At 48.5% G+C, this 11238-nt stretch overlaps 1 protein-coding gene across 5 annotated transcripts in view; it reads left to right on the top strand.

The window, feature by feature from the left end:
- NHSL2 (NHS like 2) overlaps positions 1-11238 on the top strand; it is a 149816-nt gene that overhangs the window by 125898 nt on the left and 12680 nt on the right. For all 5 annotated transcript variants that reach the window (XM_029067383.2, XM_029067379.2, XM_029067381.2 and 2 more), the window contains exons 2-4: positions 3799-3951; positions 5124-5266; positions 7135-7330. In XM_029067383.2, coding sequence (XP_028923216.1) covers positions 3864-3951; positions 5124-5266; positions 7135-7330 — 427 coding nt within the window. In that variant the 5' untranslated portion in view covers positions 3799-3863. The remainder of the gene's footprint in view (positions 1-3798; positions 3952-5123; positions 5267-7134; positions 7331-11238) is intronic.

Genomic DNA, 11238 nt, shown 5'->3' on the forward strand with positions numbered 1-11238 from the left:
AGAGAACGCGTCTGCTAATTCTGCTATGTGCTCTGTATGTGCTGTACACAAAATAAGTGCTCAATAAATGCCACTGATTGAGGTGCAGAGAGTTGGTGGCAAGAGGATAAGATCAGAAATAGTGTAATGTGGTCAGAGGAGTTTACACCCACTTTTTTTTTAATGGTATTTGTTAAGCTCTTACTATGTGCCAGGCACTGTACTAAACGCTGGGCTAGATGCAAGCTAATCGGGTTGTCTACCGCCCAGGTCCCTCACGGGGCTTGCACTTTAATCCCCCTTTTACAGATGAGGGAACTGAGGCACAGAGAAGTTAAGTGCCTTGCCCAAGGTCACCTAGTAGACAAGTGGCAGAGCGGAATTAGAACCCAGAGCGGGATTAGATTAGAATCCTCTAGACGTTAAGCTCGTGAGGGGCGGGGGAATGTGACTGCTAATTCTGTTATATTGTGCTCTCACCAACACTTAGTACAGTGCTCGGCACATTGTAAACTCTCAATAAATACTACTGATTGAAGGCAAATCTCCTCCAAGAGGCCTTCCCTGACTTAGCCCTCCTTTCCTCTTCTCCCCCTCCCTTCTGCATCACCCTGACTGGCTCCCTTTATTCATGCCCCCTCCCAGCCCCGCACCATTATCTAACGTATCTGTAACATATCTGTAATTTTATTTATTTATATGCCTTTCTCCTCCCCCCAAGACTGTAAGCTCATTGGGGACCGGTAATGTGTCTGTTAAATTGTTATATTGTACTCTCCCAAATGCTTAGCACAGTGCTCTGCACACGGTGAGTGCTCGATCGATACAACTAACTGAATGACTGACTGAACGTGTTAGTCTCTCTGCTTCTGGTGTCATAAGAACTTTGATAATAATTATGGTACTTGGTAAGCTCTTACTTTATGTCAAGCACCGTTCTAAACGCTGGAGTAGATACACGTCCGTCTCCCCCTATTAGACCGTGCGCCCGTCAAACGGCAGGGACCGTCTCTATCTGTTGCCGACTTGTTCATCCCAAGCGCTTAGTACAGTGCTCTGCACATAGTAAGCGCTCAATAAATACTATTGAATGAATGAATGAATGAATGGGTAGGATACAGTCCCACGTGAGGCTCACACCCTTGATCCCCATTTTCTACAGATGAGGTGACTGAGTCACAGAGCAGCGAACTGGCCTGCCCAAGGTCACACAGCAGACAAGTGGCGGAGCCTGGATTAGAACCCATGACTCTCTGACCCCCAGGCCCGTACTCTATCCACTCCGTCATGCGGCGTGGGGCCTGGTTTTTCGAAGGGCCCTCGCTGGCCACCCTGATCCCGGGGGTTTTCACGGTACTGGGGAGTGGTGGAAATGTGAATAGTGGAGTGACATTAAATGCTCAAGAAATACAATTAAATTGAAATTGAATTGACTAGCGGCTCTGGTGTGCTGTTCATTAGCATCATCTAGTGGGTACAAGCTGAAATGCCCTCTCCCCTTATTCACCCACTACAGCAGCTCGAACACAGCACAGTTCGGCCTATTTTAGGCCCCTAAGACAGGCGGGAACCTCCACAGCCCTCCCACTCCCCTTCACTCAGGATGACACCTACATCCTTCCCGACAGGTGAGGATCTGTTCTATCGTTAAAGATTTTTCCTGAGAAATGGAATCCACGCCCGCCCATTCCAGGGTACCCTGGATCTGAGATCACCGTCGAGAAGCAGCGTGGCCTAATGGATAGAGCCCGGGCCTGGGAGTCGGAAGGACCTGGGTTCTAATTCCGGCTCCGCCACTTGTCTGCAGCGTGACCCTGGGCACGTCACTTCGCTTCTCTGGGCCTCGGTTACCTCATCTGTAAGACGGGGATTGAGACTGTGAGCCCCATCTGAGACAGGGACTGTGTCCAACCCGCTTTGCTTGAATCCAACCCGATTTGCTTGAATCCACCCCAGTGCTTAGTACAGTACTCGGCACGTAGTAAGCGCTTAGCATATGCCATTATTATTATTATCCCCGCTCTTATACCTTCTGGTACAAACATTTTTATTTCCTGAGCTCCTTATAGAATGTAAACTTCTTAAGGGCAGTGACCTTGTTTTATTCGTTCCCCGTAATTCCTTTCCGGGGATGCCCAGAGGAGATGCTAAATGTTGAAAGAAATGTAAGATCCAAATTAAATATATCCTTCTGGGAGAAAAGAGGTTGGGAGGCGCATTCAGAGAGCTGAATGGAAACCAAAAACGCATGCTTTTTATTTAACGGTGTTTTTTTCAAATGCTCACTATGTGCCTGTCACTGTACTAAGTTCTGGGGTAGATACTAGATAATAGATTGGACAAAGTCAATGTCCCACATGTGGCTCACAGTCCTAATCCCCACTTTACAGATGAGGAAACTGAGGCACAGAGAAGTTAGATTTGCCACTTGTTCTCCCTCCCTTATACCCCGTGAACCTCATGTAGGACAGAGAATCTGTCTCCCTCTAGACCGGAAGCTTGCTATGGGCAGGAAAAACGCCTACCAAATACTTAGTACAGTGCTCTGCACACAGTAAGTACTCAGTAAATACCGCTGATTGGTTGACTGATGGATGGATTATCTTGAATCTACCCTCGTGGTTAGCTCTTTGATTATAAGCACTTAATACAACATCAGTATATTTATAATTGTACTATTAATAATGTTGGTATTTGTTAAGCGCTTACTATGTGCAGAGCACTGTTCTAAGCGCTGGGATAGATACAGGGGAATCAGGTTGCCCCACGTGAGGCTCACAATTAATCCGCATTTTCAGATGAGGTAACTGAGGCCCAGAGAAGTTAAGTGACTTGCGCACAGTCACACAGCTGACAAGAGGCAGAGCCTGGATTCGAACCATGACCTCTGACTCCCGAGCCCAGGCTTTTCCCACTGAGCCAAGCTGCTTCTCTACTATTAGATTCCTAACAATAAGAAGTCAATCTCTTCCGGTTAGCCCGACTTGATCCAGGAGGCAAGTCTCGGAAAGGGTTTTTTTTAAACCCTTTCCACCTAACCCAGTAGCAAAGCTGAGAGTCGGCAGCTAAAGTCGAGAATTAGCGGGAAGACTGAAATGGCACTTTACCTTTGGTGTTGCGAGCGACTGATCTGGAAATTCCGTATTAGGAAGGTGAAGCCTTCCTAGGCTTCTTAGTGAGGTATTGATGACTAGCTGGCTCCTAAACTAACTGGCCCATAACAGTTTGGTGACAGCGTCTTCGGCCTCTTGGTCAGCGCTTAGTACGGTGCCCGGAATAAAGTAAGCCCTTGACAGATATCGTCATTATTAGTAGAAGTATTATCTCCAACTGACCACAGTTCTTCAGAAAGAGTAAGTCTCTAGACCGTGAGCTCATTTGAGAGGCTCTGTTCTATTGTTAAAGATTTTTCCGGAGAAATGGAGTCCACGTTCTCCATTTCGTGGGCAGAAGACCGTGAGCCCGTTGTGGGCAGGGATTGTCTCTCTTCATTGCTGTAGTGTACTTTTCAAGCGCTTAGTACAGTGCTCTGCCCGCGGTAAGCGGTCAATAAACGCGATCGAATGAATGAATGAACGTTCGATGTGGTATCGTACTCTTCCAAGATCTTAGTACAGTGCTTTGCACGTAGTAAGCTCTCGATAAATGCGATTAATTAATAATATGACACCCCTCTGGAGAACGTTGACCACAGTTCCTCCTGCTGGAAGTTTCGCCAGACCAAACGTCCGTCCCACAGATTTTCCTCAGCTTGCCGTCAGGCCTCCTTCTGGACTTCATTCAGGATCTCCAGTCAAACTTCATTCTCTTCTTTCCTAGCCGCCTCTAACTTGGATGTGGAGAGCAAGAAAGCGGCCCACTCGAAGTCGTCATGGCAACAACCAATGAACGTGTTCCTCACGGCGGGCAGGCCACCCTGCATGGAGGAGCTGCATCAGGAGGCTCAGCTTAATCTCCAGAGCTTGCTGCAAGGTATGACAAGGCTGAGGGGACAGGGGTGAGGAGCTGGTCGGCGATGAAGGGGGACGGGGAGGGGGTGTAGAAGTGGGGGTCCGGGACCGGGAGTACGCATGCGAGAGTAGCAGCTTCTGAAGGCCGAAACAGAGCATCAAGGGTAAGTGAGAGGAGGCGAGCGTTCAAAACACAGAATTCAGCTTTGACCTTCCAGCCCGATATCTCCGAAGAATGCAGACGGTCAGGCCTTACGCGTTCTAGAGACAGGAATACCGGCAAGGCCTGGGATGAAGCCCTGATTGAATGACGGAAAGAAGCCCGATCTCCGTACCTGCCTCCGAAACCAGCTCCTCCCCAGATCCAAGGCACCGGGCTCCTTCCCTCTCCGTTTGGCGGTGGAGGGTCTGTGAGAGGGCAACGGCAGAGTACTTTTGACCAAGGAGAGGCCGTGTAGAAATTGAGAAATTTTGGCATGGTTTAGTGAGAGTGGATACTGCAGGTCGTGTTATTTTCCTGAAGCCTAATTTCCCCTCCATTTGCCCATCCTCCCTTTTCATGTCCTCGAAATCGAGAAAGCGACCGGTGTCCTGAAATCAAGAAAGTCACCAGTGTTCTGTCTGCGTAGTTCATTCATGGCCGACAGGTTCCGAAGTCATGGCACATGGCTTCACCTTTCTCTTAGGTGAAGCTCAGAGTTTGAGTGGACTCTTTAGCGGGTTCTCCACCTGACACGGACCTGCTGGAGTAAGTTATCGTAATAATAACTCTCGTGCGGCAATCAATGATGCCTGGTCTCTCTCTTCATTCCCCCACAACAGCTGATCAGCCTTGCTGCTGCAGCTCCCTCGGGGAGAGAACTCTCTCTTGAGGCAATCGCTAAGATCTCCCTTCTCCCCACTCCCCCCATGCAGACTGTGCTTAGTACAGTGCTGTGCACACAGTAAGCGCCCGATAAGTACGATGGACTGACTGACAGATTGGAATAGTGGGAAGGGAGGCCTAGCCCGCTCCTGCAGACTTGGCACGGGCCCGGCCCAGATGCCCAGGGTGACTTCGGCGTTTATGCCGAGCCGGCTCAGCACACACTCAACTTTCCTGGTTCTCGAACAATGTTGATAGGGTGCACCCAGGGATGGGCGTGAGGATCAGCCTGACGCGGCCTCAAAAATTTTGGCGGCTTTATTTTTCAGAAGAATATGAGGAGCAGTACTCAGAAGTCAGAATTACAGGACAGACATTCCGCTATTCTGCTCACCAGCAACCAGACACACCTCCTGAGCCCACGCCCACCCCAAAGCCTCAGTCAGCCAAGCGCCTCGAATTTGTATTTATGGTGAGTGTCTCCTTTTCTCCAGTGGAAAGGCCAGATTTCAAAGCCCCTAGATTTTTTTCTGTCTTTGGCAACTAATTTATAGCAGATTGTAAGAATGCTGTCTATTCTCTTAGACCGGACAATTTAATTGCCCTTGGAAGCGACCGAGAAGCTGGGTTTTCAGAAGAAAGGAGCGGTTTCTCCCCGCTTTTACATTTACAGCCCCCTGTTCCGTAGCAGCTGTCCTTCACCCTGAGAAGTTGAGAAGCAGCGTGGCCTATGGTGGAAAGAGCGCGGGCCTGGGAGTCAGGAGAACCTGAATTCTAATCCCCACTCCTCCACTTGTCTGCTGTGTGACCTTAATAATAATAATGTTGGTATTTGTTAAGCGCTTACTATGTGCCGAGCACTGTTCTAAGCGCTGGAGTAGACACAAGGGAATCAGGTTGTCCCACGTGGGGCTCACAGTCTTAATCCCCATTTTACAGATGAGGTAACTGAGGCACCGAGAAGTGAAGTGACTTGCCCAAAGTCACACAGCTGACAAGTGGCCGAGCTGGGACCAAGGGCAAGTCCTTTGGCAAGTCTGTGCCTCAGTAGCCTCATGTGTAAAATGGGGACTAAGACTGTGAGCCCCACATGGGGCATAGACTGTGTCCAACCTGATTAGCTTATATCTACCCCAGGGCTTAGTACAGTGCCTGGCACAAAGGAAGTGCTTAACAGTACCACAAAAAAATGAAAAAGGAGGCCGGCTGTGGTCTGTTGGATTGTTTTCCGCCATCTTCAGAGAAGTTCCTGGCTGCAGGAACAGTGCGAGCTAGAGAACGGAGGTGAGAGTGAAATACAGCTCGAAGGTTGTCTTAGGAGGAACAAAGAGCAAGTCACTTCACTTCCGTGTTCTTCACTCACCGCGTCTGCAAAATGGGGATTAAGACTGTGAGCCCCATGGAGCCCTGGGAGACTGAGCAGGGTTCTGAAGCCAGGAGAAGACCAGAATTACAAGCAGAGAGATCCCAAGGGAATCAATCGACGGTATTTATTGAGAGCGTATTCTGTCCAGAGCACTGTACTAAGCACCTGGGAGAGTACAATGCAATTCAACAGAGTTGGCAGAAGTATTCTCTGCCCAAACACCCAGGTCCATTGCATTATGGAAACCAAAGGCACCGATAGCCCAGATTTCTAGGGAACCTCTCTGGCTTGTCTCATCCAGATATTTTACTGATCTCCTAAACGACTCTCCCAGTCTTTTGACTGAACCCCCCAAAGCAATCAATCTGTTCATCATCATTATTATTAATTCGATAATAATTGTGATTTTTTAAGCACTTACTATGTGCCAGGTACTGTAATAGTAATAATAATGATAATCGTGGTATTCATTAAGCTCTTATTATGTGCCAGGCGCTGTTCTAAGCTCTGGGTTCGACACAGTCTCTGTCCCACATGGGGCTCACAGTCTCAGTCCCCATTTCACAGAGTAGGGAACTGAGGCATGGAGAAGTGAAGCGACTTGCCCGAGGTCACACAGCAGGCAAGTGGTGGAGCTGCGATTAGAACACATGACCTTCTGATTCCCAGGCTCGTGTTAATAATAACAGTTAATTATGGTATTTGTTAAAGAGCTTACTATGTGCCAGGCACCGTTCTAAGCGCTGGGGTGGATACAAGCAAATAGGATTAGACAAGTCCCTGTCCCACGTGGGGCTCACAGTCTCAATCCCCATTTTACAGATGAGAAAACCGAGGCACAGAGAGGTGAAGCGACCTGCCCAAGGTCACACAGCAGACAGGCGGCAGAGCCGGGACTAGAAACCAGGACCTTCCCTGTTCCGTCCACTAAGCCTTTTCCTTCAACCCATTTCTGTGTGACCTTCTCTCAACAGCCGACAACGCGACGGGTGAATGAAAGCGAGACCACCACGCAGGGCGTGCGGCCCCCCGAGTCCTCCTTGAGCCTACCTACTACGCCAGACAAGCAGATTGCCTGGGGGAGACCCTTCCCCCTGCCCATCCTGGAGGAGAAGAGGTGGCATCAGTCCTGTTCCACCCAAGCCAACATCGTGCCCATCAACGTCTCTGGTAGAGTTTCTGGGGCTCCCACGGTTCTCCTCTTCATCTCAGCCTCTTCATCCACCGGCCCATTCTACGCTGTAATTCTCCCGCTCTAAGCCTCTGGGGCTGACACAGGTTGTGGTGGCACTACAGCCAAGCTACTAACTGTGTTGCCCAAATTTCATAAGAGAAAAGATTCCCGAAAGAATTAAAGGCGTCAGGTCCTTTGCGACTTAGAAATGCGAATGGGTGTTGGTGAATAGCTCTTTAAAATAAGTGCACGCTACAGGGCGAGACAGTGAAGCTACTATCCCGGCAGGGCTTGGGGCAGAGAAATAGCAGAGGGGATTGAAAGCCCACAAATACAGATGGGGTTTTTACCCACTGGGAGTGAATATAAAGGAATCTAGGTGTTTTGGAGAAGGATATGAGTCATGCTTCTTGAGGGAACAGGAAATTCTCCTTCGTTATCAATCGTATTTATTGAACACTTGCTGTGTACAGAGTATTGTACGAAGCGTTTGGGAGAGTTAAATCTAACCGAGTATTTTTTATGTGCTTACTATGTGCCAGACACTTTTCTAAGCGCTGGGGTAGATGGTAATCAGGCTGGACACAGTCCCTGTTCCACATGGGGCTCACAGTCTTAACCCCTGTTTTACAGATGAGGTAACTGAGGCACAGAGAAGTTAAATGACTTCCCAAGGTCACGCAGCAGACAAGCGGCAGAGCCGGCACTAGAACTCAGGTCCTTCTGACTCCCAGGCCCATGCTTTATCCACTAGGCCACACTTCTTCTCAGGGTTGGTAGACATGTTCCCAGGCCGAAACGAGCTATTGACTAGACTCCCTGGGGTCATTTTTCTGAGAAAAGGGGAGGAGAGAGGGGATGGAGGGGGCAGGAGATCAATACCCCACATAATAGGAAGTGGACCTTGTGGTGGCCAGTGCCGATCCTGGGGAAAGGTGAACAATTTGCCAAGACTTGTGTTAAATTCTTCTAGGTCCTTGGCACATTTGGGGGACTCAATGGTTACTATGAAGTGACAATGGAGAGGTTGGGGGCCAAAATTGCAGGGCCATTTTGAGGCAATTTGACAACCCGATGATGCTGGGAAAAAACAAGGCTGAAAGAATGTTGATTCAGGGGAAAATGGGAGCCGTATTGACTCAGGAGGAGGGAAGGAGAGAGGAGGGAGTTGAGGCCTAAAGCAAGGGCAGATCTTGGGCCAAAAATAAAGGTGGTCAGGGCCGAAAGTAAGGGCAAATTTGAGGCTGAAAGAGGGGTGAATATCAAGTGCTGAAAGGGTATAATTCCAAGAGCAAGTGTGATGCACAGAACAGAGGGAGCAGGAAAAATGAGGGCTTAATGTGGAAGAGCTTCTTGTAGGCGATGTGATTTTAATAAGGCTTCGAAGGAGGGTGAGAGTGATCGCCTGTCAGATATGAAGGTGGTGGGAGTTCCAGGCCAACGGCAGAATGTGGGCGAAGTTGTAGTATAGTAAGTGCTCAGTACAGTGCTCTGTGTGGGTTGAATGAGAGAAATGAATTGAGGATAACGCCAAGACTTGTGAAGGAGGATGGTAGTGATGTCTGTAGTGATGGGAAAGTCACAGGGAAGAGAGGGTTTGGGTGGGAAGATGAGGAGTTCTGTTGTGCACCTGGTAAGTTGGAGGTGTTAGTGGGACAACCACCTAGAGATGTCGTGAAAACAGAAGGAACTAAGAAATTGCAGAGAAGGAAACAGGTTAGGACGGGAGATGTGGATTTGGGAGTCATCCTCAGAGCAATGATAGTTGAAGACAAGGGAGAAAATATGTTCTCCAAGCGAGCGGGTACAGATGGAGAATAGAAGGGGACCGAGAAGGAACTCTGACAGACTCCCACAGTTTTAGGGGGTGGGAGGCAGAGAGAAGCCTGCGAAAGAGCCTGAATAGGAGTGGCCAAAGAGGAGGAGAACCAGGAGAAGACAGTGTCAGCGAAGCCAAGGTTGGTTAATGTTTCCAGGATAACTGGGGTAGTCCGCCATGTCGACGGCACCTGAGAGGTCGAGGAGGATTAGGATGGAATAGATTCTCCAGTCTGCCAGGGACATACAGAAATGAATGCAGAAATTGATGGTACACATATCTCAGGGAAAAACCCACAATCAGCAAACGGGGCTGAATAAGACTTAAAAGGAAGTGTTTACATGCTTTGTTTCCAAACTCGTATCTTGCCATCTGTAATGTCATTCCTTATTTCCTCCCACTCGGCCACGCCACTCAGTTAATATGGTCTCGCGTCTTCCACATAACGAATACCTCTTCAGCTGTTACTCTGATCTAACCTGTTTTCTGTTCTCACCTTGGTTCTCCTGGCAGTAAATGTGACTCATCCCGTGTCCTCCGAAATCTCTGTGTTTGGTGGAAGGGGGAATCACTAGAAAACACAGACAGGGTGACATTTCACCCCCACTCCCGCGGATTCACATCTACCCGATAAGCCTTCTATGCGATTCCCGTTTTCCTTGCACGCATTGATGTTTCCAGACAGGGCCCTGAATTCTCTCCATGCCCAAAGGGCGATCGAGGAAACGTGGAACTCGCGCTCAGAATCATCCTCCCATGATCCAAACCCCGGCAAATACTCTCTATCTGTCACTCTTATGCCCTTCTCCTAGAGACCACTGCCGACAGTTTCCTTTTCCTTCCCTCTCTTCTAAAGATTTAGAGAGCTCTGATCCTAGATCTACAGTCGTTATAGCCCTGGCGGTTCAAGTTTATTGCTTGAATGAGTTCAACTGTTTATTGTTTTTGTTTTATTCTGTGTGTTGTTTTCCTGCCCACACAGAGCTTGCCCCAAATCAATCAATTAATCCATCATATTTATTGAACACTTGTGGCATTCTGGAAATTCTTGTGGAGAGGGGAAACATGGACCTAATGGTTTTGTAGAAAAATGATCCGGGCAGCAGAGTGAAGTATGGACTGGAGTGGAGAGAGACAGAAAGCGGGGAGGTCAGGGAGGAGGCTGAGCAGGAGCGGAGTGAGGGAGGGGGGACATTGTTTTTCATTGTCACCTGTCTCCATCCATCCATTCCCTCCTCACTTCCTGTTCCCAACTGTCTGAGTTTTTCCCAGGCTGACTGGAAATATCACCTTAGAAGAATATCCATCTTTCCCTGCAATGGAGTAATAATAATAATAATAATAATGATGTTGGTATTTGTTAAGCGCTTACTATGTGCCGAGCACTGTTCTAAGCGCTGGGGTAGACATAGGGGAATCAGGTTGTCCCTCGTGGGGCTCACAGTCTTAATCCCCATTTTACAGATGAGGGAACTGAGGCACAGAGAAGTTAAGTGAGTAGAGTGTGCTGCGTCAACCTGATATGCTGAGAAAAAGCTTTTCCCAACAGAGACTTTTTTATGGCATTTATTAAGCACTTACTATGTGCACCAGCCACTGGACTGAATGTCGGGGTAGATAGACGCGAGTCAGTTTGAACCCAGTACAAGTCCCATGTGGGTCTCACGGGTCTTAATCCCCATTTTACAGATGAGGGTACCGAGGCACAGAGAAGTTAAGTGATCAGCCCAACGCCACGCAGCAGATAAGTGGCAGAGCCGGGATTAGAACCTAGGTCTCTCTGATGCCCAGGCCCGGTCTCTAACCATTGGGCCAGGCTGCTTCTCATTCATTCATTCATTCGTTCATTACTGCAAAATTTCCCATGTAAACTTCCAAACTCACGCACTGTTGAATTGCTCCCTCTCCAGCCATCTGACCCGGGGCCCAGTTACAGGATGTCTTGGGGCATCGGGAATTTTTTTTTTTAATGGTATTTGGTAAGCGTTTACTATGTGCCAGATACTGTACTAAGCACTGGGGTAGATGCAAGCTAATTAGATTGGACTACATAATAATGGTAATGGTGGTATTTGTTAAGCGATT

The sequence above is a fragment of the Ornithorhynchus anatinus genome, chromosome 6, assembly GCF_004115215.2.
Source record: "Ornithorhynchus anatinus isolate Pmale09 chromosome 6, mOrnAna1.pri.v4, whole genome shotgun sequence".
In the NCBI taxonomy this organism is placed as follows: domain Eukaryota; kingdom Metazoa; phylum Chordata; class Mammalia; order Monotremata; family Ornithorhynchidae; genus Ornithorhynchus; species Ornithorhynchus anatinus.